General features: G+C 39.3%; 1 protein-coding gene across 1 annotated transcript in view; it reads left to right on the forward strand.

Annotated features, from left to right (window-relative positions):
* The first annotated feature begins 15,078 nt into the window (after nucleotides 1–15,078).
* The window catches only part of LOC126183220 (hippocampus abundant transcript 1 protein), a 122,534-nt gene continuing 116,590 nt past the window's right edge, over nucleotides 15,079–21,022 (forward strand). The window contains exon 1 of the mRNA XM_049925002.1: nucleotides 15,079–15,423. Coding sequence (XP_049780959.1) covers nucleotides 15,343–15,423 — 81 coding nt within the window. The 5' untranslated portion in view covers nucleotides 15,079–15,342. The remainder of the gene's footprint in view (nucleotides 15,424–21,022) is intronic.

Genomic DNA, 21,022 nt, shown 5'->3' on the forward strand with positions numbered 1-21,022 from the left:
GAGTCGTTTAACGAGATGGGCACTGAAACTAAGTGAATTTGACTACGAGGTAGTTCACAAACCAGGGGTAAAACATACGAATGCAGATGCTCTTAGTAGAAAAATAGCAGCTGTACAAGTTGTGGGCATAAGTGAGAAGGAGTGGATAAAGGCGCAAGCCACTGACAGAGAGTGTCAATTGTTCCGAACGCAGCCGCAGTTTGAAATGCAGGATGTGTTGCTGTGCAGGAAGACGAAGTGCGGACTACGTGTCGTAGTACCGGAGTCGCTGAGGGAAGAAGTGTTGAAACAAGCGCACGACCATGTATTGTCGGGTCATGGTGGTAAAAGGACGACTGATAGATGGGTAGCTGAAAGGTTTTGGTGGAAGACACGTCGCAATGATGTAGAGCAGTATGTGCAAAATTGTATGCCGTGTGTGCAGAGAGCAGATTTAAGTCATCAGAAAATTCAGTTACAGAGACTACCTGAAGCGGATCGTCCATTCGCATTCATCGGATTAGACGTAATCGGAGTATTTAACAAGACCCAAGTGGATAATCGGTACGTATTAACAATATCAGATCATTTTTCCCGATACCTGGTAATGGTAGCTATTCCAGATCGAAGGCAAGCATTGTTGCGCAAGCCTTAGTAAATAACTGGTTGCTGAAGGATTGTGTGCCTGATACTATAATTACAGATCAGGGTAGGAACTTTATGTCGGAGCTGATGAAGCAGTTATGCCGTTTATTGAAAGTTAAGAAATTGCGGACAAGCCCCATTTCATCCTCAGTCGAATGGACAAACAGAACGGGTTCATAGGACGTTAGTTAAGATGATTAGTCATTACGTAAATTCAGAACACACAGATTGGGATGTGTATTTAAATCTGTTGACAAGCACATATAATGCGAAAGTTCATAAAGGAACGGGGCTCTCTCCGTATGAGGTAATTTATGGTCGGAAAATACCATCACCATTTGACGTGCTCAAACCTCAGGTAGGTTCACAGGATGAGTCAGTGAAGAATTTCGCCAAGAAATTGAGAGAGATTTGGTAAAGGGTACGGCGTGCTAATACTAAAGCTTTGGAGAAACAAGAGAGTATTAGGCAAAGAACAGGTAAACTGCCGCAATACAGAATTGGACAATGGGTATTGTTGGCTAATCCTTATGTTCCGAAGGGTAAAACGAAAATGTTTTTGACGAAATATTCTGGACCGTATCAGGTAAATGAAATAGTGTCTCCAGTGAACGTAAAGTTGCAGTTACCAACCAAGTCGTCAGTAGTTCATGTGAGTAGGATTAAGCCGTTTAAGGGCGCAGTGGATGCGTTATCGCAGATTGCTCCGGCAGTAACAAAGGGTGTGAGGGTACCGAAGCTAAAAGAACAGCAGAGGAACGTTCCTTACGCACTTAGGTCTAGGAATAAGTAGATTAAGCGTCCTCGGGGAGGAACATGTCGTATCTACTGTTATTAGGTAATAGCGCATGTGTAGTTTTTACTTGTCATTTGTGTGTTTTAGACGTGGTAAGGAAGGGAAAGCTTGACATGGCTTCCTTTTCCTTCAGGTTCCGTGCCAGGATGTGGCCCGGAAAACTTTTCGTCAGTCTGGCACTGCTACACTGTTGCAGAGGAGAGGTGGTGCAGGTGCAACCACTCGATAAGGGAATTTTGTTTGCAAGACAATTAGATGTGGTATTGTCAAGCCGCAGGTGGACAATTGTGTTCACATATAATATATGGGGAGGGAGGAATGATGTACGGACACTACAGGATATGTTTAGGGCGCTACAGGCGGTCACGGGGAAGGAGAGGTTGTTTCAAGACATACGGAACGAGTATCAGGAATTGAAGCTCTCATACGAAAAGCTGAGAAGGCAGCTGCAACAAGTAACAGAACTGGTCCCGCAAACGCTCGTTCGCAGGAAACGAGGGTGGTTGGATGCAGGGGGAAAATTGTTGAAAACAGTATTTGGAACCGCGGATGAGGAAGATATAAGGAGCTTAAATAGTACGGTGGGGGAGGTGCAGGAATTGGCGGAGGAGACAAAGTCGAAAGTGGATTGGCACACGACACGTATAGGTAACATAGAGCACGGGGTATTGAATGTCACTAGAACAGTGCAGGAGTTGACGCCAGACCTGGAACGGTATGCAACAAATACCAGGAAAGTGTTGAATGGGGTTATAGAGGCTATACAGGCGAGATTGAGCCGAATAGACGGGAAAATACAAGTAGCAGCTTTATTGAAGGCGTTAGGTTTGACAGACTGTTTCAGGGGAAGTGTTTTTATTTGTCCAGCAAACGAGGTGGCAACCCACAATCATTCGTGTGAGATACAGTTGTACTTGGGGAATATGGGAATCTTAGAATGCGAAAAGAAGGTGTTACTTCCGAGACCGAAATTTCAGAAAGTTGGGGAACATTGGATTTACTCTGTGTTCGAATTAGAGACCGTAGTTGCCACTTGTTACAGAACTGGTAGATTGACAGATATATCAAAGCTTGAATTGCAGGGCAGTGGGTTATTGATTAATGGCATTGGATGTGAAATAGTGGGGAAGCATTTTCACCTACCAGATACTTTCACGGGTACAACAATGATTAACGTGACACAGCCTATCTTGTATTATCCAGAGGAACCACAACTCATATTCCAGAATGAGATTTTTACTCTGCAGCGGAGTGTGCGCTGATATGAAACTTCCTGGCAGATTAAAACTGTGTGCCCGACCGAGACTCGAACTCGGGACCTATGCCTTTCGCGGGCAAGTGCTCTACCAACTGAGCTACCGAAGCACGACTCACGCCCGGTACTCACAGCTTTACTTCTGCCAGTATCTCGTCTCCTACCTTCCAAACTTTACAGAAGCTCTCCTGCGAACCTTGCAGAACTAGCACTCCTGAAAGAAAGGATACTGCGGAGGCATGGTAGAGCACTTGCCCACGAAAGGCAAAGGTCCCGAGTTCGAGTCTCGGTCGGGCACACAGTTTTAATCTGCCAGGAAGTTTCATATCAGCGCACACTCCGCTGCAGAGTGAAAATCTCATTCTGGAAACATCCCCCAGGCTGTGGCTAAGCCATGTCTCCGCAGTATCCTTTCTTTCAGGAGTGCTAGTTCTGCAAGGTTCGCAGGAGAGCTTCTGTAAAGTTTGGAAGGTAGGAGACGAGATGCTGGCAGAAGTAAAGCTGTGAGTACCGGGCGTGAGTCGTTCTTCGGTAGCTCAGGTGGTAGAGCACTTACCCGCGAAAGGCAAAGGTCCTGACTTCGAGTCTCGGTCAGGCACACAGTTTTAATCTGCCAGGAAGTTTCACCACTCATATTGCCTCGCCAAAACCTAACGTTTACTAACGAGTCCTTGGATCCCACATTGCTACAATCTTTAGATAGCCTGATTATCTCAGAAAAAGAGCAGATCTCAGTTAATCAACTACTGCAGCACATGCAGCAATATCGGGAGAAACGTAAGCAAAACACAATTATATTTGGTGTGTCAACGACTAGCATAATCTTAGTTCTAGTGTTTATTTGTGCAACTTACTTTTGTATACGGAAAAAGATGTCTCGTTCTGAAATAACAACCATACATCAAATACCTATGCGATGGATCGGGAATAGTGGAACGTAATATAAATAGATAACCAATGATAAGATTGAAATCAGTATTCAGTGTAAATAGATAATTAGCGGACAAGAAAAGTTTGACAGTGTTGAAGGAGTAGTTGTAAGATACCTGTAGAGTATAAGGAAGTATGGTGTGCAGAACCAGTAAGTCCAGAATTGTAAAATTCGGGACGAATTTTCTTAAAGGAGGGGGATGTGTAGTGTCGCGGAATAGTAAAGAGTTGGAAACGTGGAATACTGTCAAAGTTTCGTTGGCTATGCCGAGAACCAGAGGCAGTAGGTTAGCCAAGAGGTAAGAGGATTACACATATATCGGAATGTGTCGTCACACAGGTGCAATGGCCTGGTTACACACAACAGGCGAGAGAGAATTGCTTAGCACACAGGTTTGTGTTAGACAGAGACTTTCGTAGAGTGTAAGACAGAGGTATAGCGTCAGCTGTACTGCATTTCACAACTTGGCGTAAATCTGCCGTAACAACACGTAACTCTGTCGCAAGAACACCTAAGGGGCGAGTACGACAGATAAATCAGCAGTATAAGTGGAATAAATGCGTTCATTACAAACGAGCATGACGTCAGGACGTCGCTCGTGCTTCCTTTAAATACGCCAGCTTTGATAGCAACAAGGCACTCGCAGTTACTCTTGCAGTTAGATTTGTACTGGGTCGCTGCGTAGCGCTCAGCTCGGTGATCGACATGTTAATCTTTGTTAAGGAGATGTTGCAGTAAGGATGGCCCATCCAGCAGCAGACGTGAGGGGACAGTACCAGCTCTGGTCCTCTCTGCTGCCGCTGTCAATCATCAACCCAGGATTAGCAGACATCGCAGCAGACTCGCTTGCTGCCAATGCTGACCACATCAGTGAGCCATCGTCGAGATCGTGTGGGGCCTGGGCCCTGTGCATCCGCCGTCACAACCGGGTGAGCCGATGATGCTGGGGGACTGCAGCCCGTTCCGTCCGTCCACCGCGGTCGAGCCACCAGGAGGAGCAAGGAAGAAGATGGGGTGGGATAGAGTACACTCCGCACTATGAGAACGCCTCTTGTGCCGACAGCACCGGGACTCCAACCCAGAGCCTCCTGCTGTCAGCCGCCGAGCCGGCTGGCCAGCCGGGCGCCACCAGCCATGCGCGGCCAAAGTACGAAGTAAGGACATTCCTCCGCTACGTCACAGCACGCAGGGCTGCGCTATCAAGACTGGTGCGGCCTGGAGCTGGTGTCATCGCTAAGAGTCAGCGAGGACTCGGGGAAGGTCGTTGATATCACCAAGCTCAGCCAGCCTGTGTTACGCGGGCCACATTGTACTCGGCAGGAATAAAGGTGTCATGAATTACTAATGTTTCGTTGGTGTTTCTGACGCATCCACAGTCATTTCCCAGCATCCTGACAACTGGAGAGGTCACCGCTCAACCTCCAGTCCACCGTAGGTGACCAGGACAACCGGGGCACCTACACATCTCCAAACTAGATACAGAGACTACAGTCCGATGCTCAAACGTGTCCATTCAAATCAATCAGCCGAACATGCTATCATCATTATTCTCTACCCCCAAACAGAGAAAAATTAAGAACTATAGAAGCTCCACTAACTTCATCTGCTATAGAAGTCACTTAGGCACCAATGCTGGCGCAATGACTCATAGCTGCGGTGCAGTCCAGCGTGGAGAAAGAGATTTCGCAATGCTCCCCAGAATAGCATTCCTAACGGGTCACCACATCCTGTCAAACTGTTACTGCTGCCTGTATGGCACGATCTTATTAAATATACAGCTTTGGATCCATTGCAGAGGCCGCTTTAAAGTTTGATCACTTATACTGCAGGCGAATGATCGTATCCCACAGACTATACTAAGTCACAAAAGACGCTCCCTCTGGTCCTGTTTAATTCTTTGAAACACTGTTTTCTAAGAAGCTTTTGTACAATGCCAAACATTTCGTTTTTCTGCCATGACTTCAAGGCCTGTGCGAGGTTATAAACTGACATTAAGAAGTTCTGATCTACGGCCTTTCACAGGAAACTAGATATTGCACAGTGTAAATCATATTCTTATAGCGGATACCATGACATGCCACACATCGGCTGATTTTAAATAACAGACAGTTACAACATAAGGAAACCGGAAGAGTTTGCTCGCATTGTGTAGAGTCTCCAAACTACAGTCTGAAGTTGATTCATGAGCTCTACTTTTAGACTCATCTCTCACACTGACAGAATAGCTGATAACTCTACGTTCTGTTTCAACTGATTCCTCATACTACAGTCATGTACACGATCACTGTTTCGGTGATATCCACCTCAGAAGGTATAGCCCAGCCACCAAAACTCTCACTCCAACTCAAACAAGCGATGTCAGTCAATCATTATATGGTAACCAATAGCATACCAGTGGATGGATGGGATGGAAAAGACAAGATCCATGAACTCTAATAATAAACATCACAGTTGATAGTGCAAACAATTTTAGCAATTTTACACTAATTTCAACATGAACCAATGATGTGACAGCATGTTTCCCAATTTCAGTATCATAGCTAAAGCATCCCTACTCCACTTTACGAGTATCATTGCGAATGTAGATAGATGACTGTGCAGTACATCCATTCAATGTTAATTCTCGAGCACAAGCATCATCGAAGTATATCAGACAACACTCTACATATTTCTAACACCCCATGCATAGTGCATAATTTATGCTGATGAGAGTCACAGAGCATTCTCGCTGTCTTAGGGTAAAATTGGATGGTGAAAGACCCTCTCACACTGTCATTGACCAGCCCACCCTACAGCACCGCTACCGATTTAATCTGCATCTGACCAGAAATAGGTCACTAAATTCCACGTCTCGTGAATGAATGGAGCTTACGGAGTCCTCGTCCATCCAAGTGCACAAGATTTCTCGAGATGCGCCCATGTCAAGGAGCTTAGCACTCGATATCGATGTATAGTACCAGATTTCAAAGTGTCGTGATGTAATAGCAGACGGTTAAGAAGAACAAGACGCATTTTTACGTAAATCAACCAAGCTATCAACTCTAAAGTATAGTTCTAGAGTCTAGGATCGGTACCTGGAAGGTACTGGTAAGAGAGAACATGAACACACGCACTCCTGACGCTACAACGTTCTGCACTTAAAATGGGCTATAATGTTAGATCGCCTGCAGTTCCGGCCTATCAGTCTTATGGAATGTAGCGCTGTTACTATTCCAATGTAAGAAATATATTTCAAGCGCATGACATACATCCTTCTTCCCGGTTTCTCAACGATAAACTACGGTATCGATCCGTAAAACGAGAAAACTACTTCCTTAAAACACTGGCTATGCCTGATACATGCACGATATAACTTTCCAGAGATGTATAGCATCCACTGTTCACATCCGATCGCGGTTCAGAAATTATACGATGTCTGCATCAGGTATATATAAAATGATGATTAGTAGCAGGGGATACTTCTTACAAGAAAACAGATAAACTCATAACAGCATCGTCCGACATGTGAAAATTACACGTCATTCCGTCACTAACTCTGTAAACAGCACATCTGCCAGGCAAATGCGTACACAGGGATTGCAGCACCTCACAAGCACCTATCGCTAACTTAGTTATGACGCTGAAGTCACGATTTTACACCCAAGGTGCGTCAGGGGGATGGAGTACATCAGATAAATCAAAGTTGGTTTAGAGGAATGTGTCAAGCTTCATCACATATGAGATGGAGGTCCTCTGATGACTGACAGGTATACCATTAACGATCGCAAGTAGACAATTCTTCAGACCATATACGGAACAAATGGCTGTATACGAGTAGAACGCAGGCTATGTCAGTGACAGATGCATCCTGACAGAACGGTGGAAAAATTTACCTACAGCAACTTCTCCTTCTGAATGCATCAGTCTACCATTAAATCATACCTCGTTACAGCTCCATCTCAATCGATCACCCTGTCCACTCTCTGTTATCCTTTAACACAGATGCAAGTAAGTTTAGAGGTCAATGGTCCTCACTCTTCCTGAAAAGCATCAAACACAGTAATCAACTCACGTGTATCACAGGTACCTCAATACACATACAGTATAATGCTACCTCGACAGAAAAAAATTGACTGCCTCCCTGATTCCCTTTGTTTCGATGTCGACGTTTTCTCGGATTTCTCTTGTTGACACATACTTATTGCCATGTACAAATCGATCGGCGTGAACCAGAAGATACGCAAGTATGTCCTCAATTTCCCCGCATTTCGGTGTATGTTCGGTCAATTTATGCCTATTCCCTCGTCATTTTTTGCAATTCTATCGATTTTTTGTCAGACCTATCCATACGATCATGACATAACCTATTGTTCTGTGTTCTAAAATTGCTTGTAAATGTAGCACAGCTGCCAACAACTAGCCCAAATGCACTGATCGGGAGGCATAATATAGCACTGTACTCAACTGTTTCCAGTTACCTCCACATTCGGAGAGCGTTTGCTCTGTTTACTGTGTGTCTGTCCTCTAGACTACCGAATAGCGAACTAATACTTAGTATGTGTTGGATAGCTTTCGTGATTGCTTGGAAGTTTGAAAATGAATATGGAGGTGCGTTTACACTGGACCATTATTCCCTCTCATGTAAATTGTTTGGTTGACTGCTTCTGCACATTTCGCGCCTTTATTTGGTTGAGAAAAGATCGATTGTGGCGTGTGCATCTAGCATGTGGAATACACGTTTGCCAGTTCTCTAGACATGAGAAACACCTTAGTTGGCCTTGTAAATTATAGGGATGAATTCGAATCTGTTATGTCACCGATATCGGTATTCGTGAGTGGAAATACCATTTTTCGTCTGTTTGTTTCTAGTTACTTAGTGGTCAAGAGCACGCTCCACCTAGGTAAAGTTTTGGGTTTGTATAGAAATAATTATCAGTCTATATCTTTGGAATTATGTTGCGTGAGCATTCGGTTGGATACTGTTGTGTGCGAACCATGCAAAGTTAGATATGTTCTTGTAATCCCAGAGTCTGGAGATGGGTGTAGAAATGCGAGCAAGCAGACAGGTCTGGACCAGAAACAGTAACGCCTTTGTTCCGATGGGTGGGGGGGGGGGGGGGAAACGAGCCAGTCTTTTCATAACAGTTCTGAGAGTGACTTCGGTCCACTTACGGCTTTCTGATGTAAAAGGGATGATTTTGTATTGTGGAGGATATTAATTGTATGTTTACTACATTGACACGGTATGCGGTGATATATTGCTGGGTTGGAGATTGGTTTCACGCTCTAATATTCAAGCTCCTGTCCTCAGTGAGAGAGCAGTGTAATTGAGTAAAAGTCTTTCCGTAGTTGACGATATGTATGGCACTTTGAGAGGTTTAGTTGTTGGTGCAACGTGGTGATCAGTGTAAAATAGTTTATTGCCGCTGAATGTCACATCTGTAGAAAGAAAGAAAAGGCAGATGGTGCTTCCCTAGGACTGAGGAGTATCGTGACATATAGCTGGAGTGAGTGTGGGAATACCACCATTTTTTTGGGTGCTGTACAGATATAAAAGATAACTGCACTGTTGGTATAAAATGTGTATATATTGTATTGTAAAGTTACTGGGCTTATATTGTGTAAAATATGTATATATTGCATTGTAAAGTTACTGTGGTTTATGCTGTTCCATGACTGGAGAGGTTATGACTTCTTGCTTCCTCTAGGTGCTCCTGAGAGTTCTGTGCGTTCTTCACTGTTCTGGCAATAGCTGCAGCGCCACTATCCAGTGAACCCACCACTGAGAGACCCGCAAAGGCAGGAATGAGGAAGGTAATAACTCCACCTGATGTCTTGGGTATCGGCAGAACCCTGCATGCTTTAACAGGTCCTTCATGCTTCATGGCATTGTTAGCTACATACATTGCTGTCAGGATACATTTTTTTAAACACTCCTTCTTCTTTTTAATCGTTGTCTTCTTGTTCTTCAGTACACGATGTGTAGCCTTCTTAACTTGCTTGACATTCTTCACCCGTAAGCCCAACTTAATTTCACCACACATGGTTTGATCAACTACAAATGCTGCAATGCACTGTCCTATGCCAATATCCTTTCTCACACATATTGCCTTGGCTTTTCCAGTCCTGGGAGGTCATCATATTTTGTGTATGCAATGTCATGTTCCAAACACACCTCGTCAAGCACGTTAATCCTCTTATCACAACGAGCCAAACGTTTTTTAAGCTTTGTACAATGTCCACAGTAATTATACACCCGAATGTGCAATTCCATAGGCAGTTTGTCGAGAATACCACCACATTCTATAATGCAATTCCTATCACACAAGTTATGCTACTGTGTGGGTTCTGCTATGTGCCCCCATTATGTACATAGCAAATCATCAGCGTCAGTCCAGTTGTTTTGTGTCACTGGAAAACCATACCACTTAACCAGTGCTCTATTCCCTCGATGTCTTCTGACACGTTCTATGAGAAATATATATGGTTCTGAGTTCTTCTGCATTTCCTTCATGTAAAAGTATCCTGAAATTTCAGTGCCATTGCTATCCTCTAAGATGTAAGTTCTGGAATTTGTTCTCTGCACTTTGGAAACTGTGAATATCTCACTCAACCAGTTTGGGAGGTATGACTTCTCAGATGCTGTCTAATGTTCCGATACATGTACCAAATTACCTACATTCAGTTTGAGTCTACATGGATCTAGCATTTGAATATGATAGTATACCGTACCCATCAGTCCGTTATCATGAACATTGACTGGCTTCATTTTTATTGTCCTATCTTTGGTCCAATTATACTGTGCAATTATTTCTGGGAGGATATCTGTCTATTTTTATGAGCCGTGAAGATTAAAATGCATCTACATTTGACCTTTTATTGTTCTGTTCAGATGTTCCACGATACTCGCCTTCTGGTGTCCGAATGCTAAATAGTGATGTATTCCATACCGCTGCATCACGGTGTTGAAATACATATGTAAAACTCTCCACCGTGATCGGTTTGGAGGCTGTAAGGGCATCTATTCTGTCAACAAAAAACACTCAAACACCTGCACAACATTTCTCACTGTTTTTGTTTTAAGAGGTAATGTCCAACCAGATTTGGAGTATGTATCAATAACAATTGAAATATATTTTAATCCATTATTCTCATGTGAATATTCTCTCGTATCTACAAGATCTGCCTGCCATTTGTCATCCAAACCTATAGTAATAACACTCCTACAAGGGTACGTTTTTGCGGACTGGTTTCTATCCCCTGTCTATGTTGTTTTTTCTTTTAAAGTTATATGCTGTGTGCCCAACGTGTATGATTTTTCACCACTGACACCGAATGTTTTGTCTACCTTAGTGTCGCTGAGACAGTAATGAAACTGGCAATAGTGACATTGTCATCATTTTGTGATTTCACTGACAATTCATTGAGAGATTCAGTAACTTGTCTAAACATTTCTCACAGTGTCTGCTCTCGATCCAACTGTCCTAAGCTCAGCAACCTTAACTTCTCTCTAATGGCCTTCCATGCAGCAATAACTGTATGCTTAATTGACATCTTGCTGTGTACTAAGGGAACTGCTTCACATGCTGCACCTTATATGCATTTCACTCAATCTTTACAATCAAGTCATATACTTCTTTTCAGTTCCATCAACTTTTACAGCTAAGATGCCTACTTTCATTCTCTGAATAATGTGAGTGACTGTCTCTAATTCCTTACTCCTAGCATCTAATTCGTTGACCAGTCTCAGAACGGTATGGGCATACGTCTCTAGCTCCTTAGCTTTATCTTCGAGAGACTGAAATTTTCCATCTATGTACACACGTATTTTCTGTCTGTGCATATCTATCCTCTTGGGCTAAGTGCCTCACATACATGCGAACTTGAGGGAGGGAGAGAAACTCCTGGAAGTTTCGTCTACACCTACCCTCATTCAGTTTTCGATTTTTCAATAACAAAAAACTTGTACTGTGTGTGATTGCAGCACTCTGCATGTATCTTTACAAAATCGGTTCCTACATGTGCCTGTCAAATATGTTTTAAATTCAAATTGTCTTGTCTGAAAGCTATAATGAGATTTCCATTACCCCTCACCAACTGTTCCAGGATTCTGGAATATGTCTGACTCAAATCAAATATGTCAATACCCATATGACGACCAAAGCAGAAATATAATAGAATTTGATCTTTGTTTTCCCCAGCAACATCGTCAAATATGAACACTGTGTTTGGCCTTATTTTTTCTGGCAGAATTATTTGCCTGCTTTCACTGGATTTCATGTAAGTTACACCACCTACAACCTGCAGTTCCTTTTGCCGTAGCTGATATTTGGGTTGAAACAGTGTTTATGGAAATACACATACACGCTGACAGTGGACTGCATCCAGGGGTGTTAGTAATGACATGAAAAAATGTGTTTTCCCACAGTTGGATGGACCCACAATTATAGCTCTTATGTTACCAGGACTCTTCTTCTGGTCTTTTTCCACACCACTTTTTTGTATGTATCGCTTTTCTCTCTATGCTACTATTTATTGATGCTAGTTGGAAGTATGTATCCCTTTAAAAAAACTCTTTCTATTGCTTTAAAAATTATTTTCAGCTTATATGCATTTATGGTAAATTATTGTTTCCTTGTTGACTTTTGTCTCTATTAACGTTTCCCTCTACAAATACAACAGCAAATATCACACCTACAACGCATGATCCAAAAATATTCTGCATTTTTAACTAAAAAGTTGTAATCTGGTTCAGAAAGAATTTATTACTCCCCCAGTAAGCTAATGTTTTCATAAACAATTGCCCAAATTCAGATAAATTTTCAAACAGTACCTTAAGCAGAAACATTGTTTTATGGTTCATGAATTTCTGAGGCAAAATGAATAGCAGTATCTCTGCTAAAATTACAATTAATTTAGAACTTTTTTGATTTATGTTATATTATGATACATAATTTAAAAAATATTATGATGCACCACTTAACAATCAGTATAAACTACAATGTCTACATCACATTTTTCATTTGTCTATCTCTGCTAACCTTACAATTGTTTTGGAAGTAATTTTAATTAATTTTACGTAAAATATTTTATTTTAAAGATGATTTTGTTACACCACTCAAGAACAGTGCAACCTACAATACCTGTATCACATTCTTCATCTTTATTGTCTTATTTGAACTTTTACCACTCTTTTGTTTTGAACACTATCATAGAGAACTTGTAAAGATTCATATTAAATGTTACTTAAGTTTCTTCTGCCTGGTCCATTGATGAATAAATGGGAAATTTTAATGCTTCACAAAACCTTATTCACGTTAATTGACTTCCAAACTGTACACTTGTCATGTAAACAAAACACAGACAGACTTCACAGATCTCTTTTACTTCCAAAAGTAACTTCAAAAACTGACTGACAAAACTACAACTCAACAACTAACTCGCAGCCTCTCTGCATTGCTTTATATAGAATTTTAACAATAGCTTCCAAAATAAAGCATTATTAATTTTGTACAATTTTCATGTTACAATTAAAATTTTTCAAAATGTAAAGAAACTGATGTTACAGCCGAATAAGGTATAAAATACAATATTGAAAGACAATCTTTTATAGTATTACCTTTAGTTTTCCATAACAAAATCATTCTGTACTTTAATTACAATAATGTCTCTCATATTCTTTTAGTTACGTAATTAATTAAAGTTTGGATTTGGTTACTAACATATAATGATAGTACAGAGCTTGTACTTTATCAGATTAAATGCATAGAATACACAAATAATGCCTCAGATTCTGGAAATTGGAAAACTGTGAGAAGTAAAAAATTGGAGAGTTAATTAGAAATGTAATTACAAAGAATATTGATTACAGAGGAAGATATAAAAATAAATAACAAAAGAAAATACATTGCTTGGTAATAACTTTTAAGCTGTTTCTCAAGATAAAGGAGTCTATGGTTATATATATATATATATATATATATATATATATATATATATATATATATGTATATATGTATATATATATATGAGTCCTGGGAGAGGCTGTACCGTTATAAACTGAAAATTTGGTTTTGTATTCATGTATTTCTGTATTGCAATATTTAACATAACTTTGTTTCCTGTATGTATATTACTCATCCTTCCAAGTGGATCAGTTTTCCATTAATTCAGTATATGTTCTGTAATTAGTATTTTATGTACATTACATCTCTATTGCCATTTAAGCTATAGTTGAAATCTGTACTATTAGACATGTTCCATTTCTTGTGATTCACTCACTACCTGGATAAAATAAAAAAATAAAAAATTAATAACTACTATGATCAAGAGTCACTATACAATAGAATATTTACGTGGACTACACAAACATGTAACATTATATGACGAATATTCTCTGTATGTATTTGTGTGTATTTGAACTATGTGCACAGTTCATATTTTTGAACTTTACCATGGTGTTTTGATGACTTCCATAAAACGTAGATTTTATACTGATGGATAAATAAATAAATGAAAATCGATCAGATAGCACCACACTTCCAGGTGACCTCAGCGGGACATTAATTGACAAAATTGCTTGATATATTTTTGACTTGTATTTGATCTTCAAACATAGCACTAATTTGTGTCTGTGAAGCATACTGTATTACATTTTCTACTAAATTTCACATTAAACTGAAAAATTCCTATAAATTTGTTGATCAGATCCGCAGTTCGGAGGACACTAAAGCCAAATCACTTCCAAACGAATCACGCTTAGTAAAGTTCTTTGGCGTTCAAACCCTATTTCAGATGAATTACTGTGGTCACATACTCTTCAGCACGCTCTATCAGAGTGTTGCAATAACAACAACTAAATCCATCTAAACGATAAACACGTATTCACTGCGGAACAGCTTCACTCATAATCTCGTATTTGCGAAGTTGTGGTCATTTTCCAACTGCGGCCAACGTGATGAAGATAGATGTGGTACACTGATGTATTCATTTCTGATTAATGAAATATGAATGCTTCTACAAGCCTCCTTTTATTAATACGTAATTCTTTCTCAAGAGCAATTGTAACACAAAATACTGTGTAGCACCATGAAAAATTACTGAGTAGATTTTTGTCAGCTCGTTTGTATTACGGATTAGTAAGGTTGTAAAAAAAGAACACTTCGTAACACATATGAATATGTAATTTACGGTTCTGTTCTGTCCAAACCCATTTACGTGACTTATCTATCATAATACGTTTTTCACAAGTAAGTATGTGTTTGTGTATATTGATTACAGCAATGAATAAAATGATAAAAGGTACTCAAATTTTTCCTTTAGGTACTAACAAATTAATTTCTATTGGTCTTACTACATCTTGTAAGCCGCCAACAAAGCCGTGAACAACAATGCAGAACGGCTTGTCCCTGCGGTATTGCCTGTGGAAACCCAGCGCCCTAAGATATTGCTATTCGATCGACATCTGTCATATGTTTGTTGTGTTCACAGAATTTCATGTGTTGTGGTAATCCTTGCGTTTGGCAGAAGTAAATAGCCAACATGGCGTGTATAGTTAATATGTTGGTTAGTTTAGTTTAAAAAAAAAAAAGTTTACTTGTCGGCGGTTCGTGTTTTTGGTGTTTCATGAGTTACTAACTTTTATTTTGTAAAAGCAACAGCGCAGTGCAAAAGTTGATATGTGATGTGTGTGTGATGTGTCAGACTTATCTACGAAAGAAATGTAAATTCTGAAGGTTCACTTTGTTGGATAGGAATATGCCAACTAAAGCATCCAAGAAAGTTGTTGGAATGATTATAAGGAGCAGAAAAACAATAATGAAGGATGGCGTAATGACGGTATGTACCAAGAGCGATAATGACTGTGTCGAGATGTTTATTCAGCAAAACATGTGTCGTTTGCTAAATAATAGCTAAATTTCCTGAAAAGTATATTCGAACTATTTACCAGACCGATACGTAACATTATGATCCGAAACCCGATGAGCAGTGGTCACACTAAGCTGTTAGTTATGAATTTGTCATGGATGACTTAAGAGTTAGTATGTACATCAGTGTGAAACTGCTATCAGTAAAACGAAAGAAATGTGCTCTCAGTTCCTTATTATTAGTAACCTCTCCATTTGCCCGCAAAAGCCCTTGTATTTTACAACAGAAATATATTGTTGATAACAATTCTCAAGAGATTGTTCTTATAATTTCAATACCACACTACCAGTGATTATTTGAAAAAGATTCATGTTAGCACACCAGGAAAAGACAATTTCATATGAGGCAAATAGTGTCGTTAAAGGTTATACTGAAAAAATTATTTGTTGTGAGCTACAGAAAATTTCATACTGTCTTGTAATCCATATACAGACTCTGGTTATTCACGAAATTTTTAATGAATTGAGTGTAAAGGACACTTGTTAACCATACACAGTGTTACAGCAGTAACTCTTTCACAGGCTGTTAAAGATGAGTAGCATGTCCTCTACAATATGACTGACACTCAGTATGTTATACAGTGAATACTACTAGTAGCAGTCATCACACACAATTTATCATATGCCATCTCACCATTAGTGCTAAATAAATATTGATAAACATAATCTTTCATGATAAGTTAGTTTCATGTTCCAGGGATCATTTTGCACAATAAATTTCAATGATGTGGAACAAAATCATTTTACATTACATTGCATAGTAAGTTGTGAATATGGTTACATTCTGAAATTTATGATTTTCGTTTTATTTATTTATTTTTCTAATATACAGATGTGTGTTAGTAACTCTTGCTCACCGCCTTTTACACATTAAACTAATAGAAATTCTTCTACAGAATAGAAGGAATTGTCAGGGAGAAACTTTTTCAGTTTGTTTTCAAATTTTACTTTGCTGTCTGTCAGACATTTTATGTCCCTGGGTAAGCAATCAGAAATTTTTGTTGCATTATTGTGAACCCCATTTTGTTCTAAAGACAACTTTAATGTGGAGTAGTGAATGCAATTTTTCGATCTGGTATTGTAATTATATACATCATCTTTTTGAACTGTAGTGGAATATTTACAACAAACTTCATGAGAGCATAAACATACTGTGAAGCATTAGTCAGAATGTTCAGCAGAGGTGTACAAGATGATTTTGAATTAGCACCACATATTATTCCTACATCAAGTTGTCGAGCAACAAAGACGTTCTTTATTAAAGATGAGTATGTCAACTTACTGATTTATCTCTCTCCACGATTTGCAATGATCCTAAGTGCAAATGTGGGTGAACTCAGTTGTTTTAGGTGGTGCAAAATGTGTTTTTTCTTAGTTCAAATTCTCATCAGTATGGACACCTAAGAATTTTGAAGTTTCCACACTATTTATAATTTCTTCACCATGTAATGTAGGGCCTACTAATCATTGGTTTAGTACCTCATGCAGAACTGAATATGTTGTGTCTTTTTTAAACTGAAAGTGTAACCATTCACAGAAAACCAGTGACTGATACTTTTTAAAAACATTGTTCGCAGTTTCTTCTGTTCTGTATATATGGTAAGACTGTTCTGTATATATGCTTGCACTATGCTAATGTCATCTCTGTGTTCTATATTAAACGGAAGATCATTTACGTATATGAGGAACAATAATGGACGGAATACTGAGCCTTGGGGAATGCCATATGTGATGTCTCCCCAGTCCGAATTATGTCCCCAGACTATATTGGTTGAATTACTAAGCACTACTTTTTGCATTCTGCTGGTAAGATTTGACATCCATTGGTTGGCTGTACATCATTCCCATAAGACTTCATTTTTTCTAAGAGAATAGTATAATTCATGCAGTCAAATGCCCTAGATAGATCACAGGAAATACCAACCAATGCTATATTATTATGAAATGCTTGTAAAACTTGGTGAGTGAACATGTAAATGGCATTCTCAGTAGAGCAACACTTCTGAAACCCTGAGGACATTATTGTTGCTAAGGTGAGGTACTATTCAAGAATACATCACCTTAAAAATTTGTAAAATGATGTCAACAGTGAAAAAGGTTGGCAGTTATTGATGATGTGTGTCTTGTCACTTTTCTTAAAGAGGGGCAGAACAATGGCATATTTCAGTCCCTTTGGAAATAGTCTTTAGTTAGTAATGTGTTACATGTTTCAGATAAGAATGGCCGTATTATACAGGAACAGATCTTCAGTACTCTAGTGGAAACACATCAAAACCAAATGAGCTTTATATTTATGAGAGAATGAATAATTTTCTTAATTTCAGACAGAGAAGTTGGCAATGTATTTGTATGACTGAATTTTATGAGTTACTTTTTCAGCCTACTGCCATGTTTTTGCTTGAACTGTTTGTCCCTATACTTTTTACTATATTTAAAAAATGATTATTAAATATATTTGCTACCTGTGTCACATCATTTATAGCCCTTCCATGCAGTTAAATAGTGATTGCTGTGTGTCTCATTTTACAACATTACATATATCCTTAAGTCTGTTGTTGGAATAATGATTTTGGGGACTGTGTGTATGGTCCTTGGTTTTTTTAATAACCTTTCTTAATAATTTTGAGTAGTTTTTGTAAATTGCATCAACTGTGGGATCTCTACTTGTTCTCGCCAATAGATAGAGTTCCCTTTACCTTTTACAAGATACTTTATTGCCTCGAGTGGACCATGGTTTTTTTACATGGATGTTTAATGTCATATCTGATTAGCTTATTTTGAAATCAGTTTTAAAATAATGATATGAATTTATCATGGAAAAGTTTAGATATTGTGTAGCATGTGGTGCTATATAAATTTCATCCCAGGTCATCTCTTGTAAACTATTCTTAAAAATATTTGCCCTGGAGTCATTAATTATTCAAACTGGTTTCCACAAAGGAGTATCTACACTGTAAGGCACTATGTTCTTTGTCCTAACTTTATTTATTTATTTAATCGTATGAATAGGGCCTCCAAGCAGGCAGACCGTTCGCTGGGTGCCGGTCTTTCAATTTCACACCACTTCGGTGACCTGCAGTCAATGAGGATGATAGGATGATGATGACGACACAACACCCAGTCCCTGGGCGGAGAAAATTACCCAAACCACCTGGGAATTAAACCCGGGCCCAGAGGATTGACAATCCGTCACACTGGCCATTCAGCTGCTGGGGGCGGACTGGCCTAACTAACTGTGCTTCATGATCAGAGAGAACGTTTGTTGTTGGAGAAACTGTTATTTTTCTTGCTTTGAACTTCAGTAAGGAAAATGTCAGTTATGGTCCTACTGTCTCTATCCACCCGTGTTGGAAAGTTAATTGCTGAGATCAAATTGGAAGATCCAAATAAGTAATTTTTACTATTGGAATCCTGTAGAAAATCTGCAGTGAAGTCACCACAGACTTGCTGCTGGGTGACATAGCAGAGTAAGAAATCAGACTCCTCATAAACAGTTCAAAATTTCCCGTTTGGGATTATTCAGTTAGGAGCCCAGTTTAGTCCCTATTATTTTATATACGTTTCTGGCAGAGAAAGCCTAAGTAAATTGTTATCTTACCATAGGATAGGGTAAAATTGTGTAATTGCCCTCTTTCCCTTTTAATCTACTGGTTTATGACATGGAAAAATCAAAATCAAGGGAACTTTGTATCTACATGTCTGTAATAAGAGCAGTGCAAAGTCCCTCTCATAATTACAAATGTAGAGTAGCATAATCAGATTTCTTACAATCATCTAAATAATTGAACTTATGTTTAGAGAAAGTTAGTGGTTGTAGTTCACTCCTCATAGTGTTACCTATGAAGAGGAATCTGAATTGCTGTATGTTCTAATAATCGTTTGTAAGGTGAATTTACTGTATGTAACCATCAGTTGCCAAACATTTGTGGTGTATCATTTGAGTGGCAGTATCTTAAGTGCCCAAAAGAAACTTACAGTTTGGGATACTGATACAGACTTACGTGAATCATAGAGCTTGGTGAAACATAAGGAATGGCCACCTTGCCTAATTGCCATTTAAAATAAATGACAGCTCCTAGTTCATTAACAATCAATTGGGATTGCCGGCAAAAACACTTCTGCAACTCATTGTGTGAGCACATGTGATTCCAAATTGATTTTGGAAAGAGAATTTAGTAGACACTAAATATCTGCAGGGGATGGTTATTAGTTTGTTCAACCTGACACTATTGGTACTGGTGTCAGAGGGTAGACTAAAGGGACTATATATTACAATATTCTAAACTCATGTCCCCAAATTTTATGTCATGCCCACAGACACAGATGTTAATTGCTGTAGATCACAACAGAGAGCAGCAGTAGTACTTTCATAATATTGATGAAGATTAGCAAGCAGCTGTTTTGTCAGAGGACATTGCTGTGTGTGGTTGCTGACTTACTTGTAGAGAGGAAAGACTGCTGCCAAGATAAAAATTTTTGTGCGTGGTTATCTTCAGTGCACACTGGACTCGCATTCGGGAGGGCGACGGTTCAATCCCGTGTCCGGTCATCCTGATTTAGGTTTTCTGTGATTTCCCTAAATCGCTCCAGGGAAATTCCGGGATGGTTCCTTTGAAAGGGCACGGCCGACTTCCTTCCCCGTCCTTCCCTAATCCGATGAGACCGATGACCTCACTGTTTGGTCTCTTCCCACCAAACAATCCAATCTTATCTTCACTGTGTCACATCTGTGCCCATTACTACGTTACAATTAGATGTAAAATTACTTGTAATTATGTATGCGTAAAAGGTATATGTTAATTAGTTTAAATTAACTATATAATTTATTACTTATAAATTTAATGTGACTATTTAAATTCAGCATTTTATAAAAACTGTCATGTCTGTAGACATCACATCCATGATTGTGGTGTGTCCACAGATGTGAAGTTCATACCCATGGATGGGAAAAACATTTAAGTCAGGCTATAAAACTTTGCATGTTTTCTTATTTTACCTTTCATAAGTTTTAGTTTACTACATTAGCCTATACTATAACTAAATAGGTGTAATTGTAATAATTCATTGTATGAGTTACCTTTTTTGCCAGCCATTATTTTATCACATATTACCAAATAAAAAAGGTCATATAGAAAATATTTAAGTGGAACCTATGCATATATACATTTTAAATAGACATTTCACGAAACTAGAAAGTGTATGCTGCTGTGATTGTTACATTTGATGTTATTAATAAGATTGGTTGGTTGATTTGGGGGAGGGGACTAAGCAGTGAGATCATCAGTCCCATCAGATTAGGGAAGGATGGGGAAGGAAGTCGGCCATGCCCTTCCAAAGAAACCATGCCGGCATTTGCCTGGAGCAATTTAGGGCAATCACAGCAAACCTTAATCAGGATGGCCGGACATGAGTGTGAACCATTGTACCCCCCGAATGCAAGTCCAGTGTGCTGACACTGTGCCATCTCAATTGGTTATTAATAAGGGTAAGAAGATAGGTATGGTTAAAAT

The sequence above is a fragment of the Schistocerca cancellata genome, chromosome 4, assembly GCF_023864275.1.
Source record: "Schistocerca cancellata isolate TAMUIC-IGC-003103 chromosome 4, iqSchCanc2.1, whole genome shotgun sequence".
In the NCBI taxonomy this organism is placed as follows: Eukaryota; Metazoa; Arthropoda; class Insecta; order Orthoptera; family Acrididae; genus Schistocerca; species Schistocerca cancellata.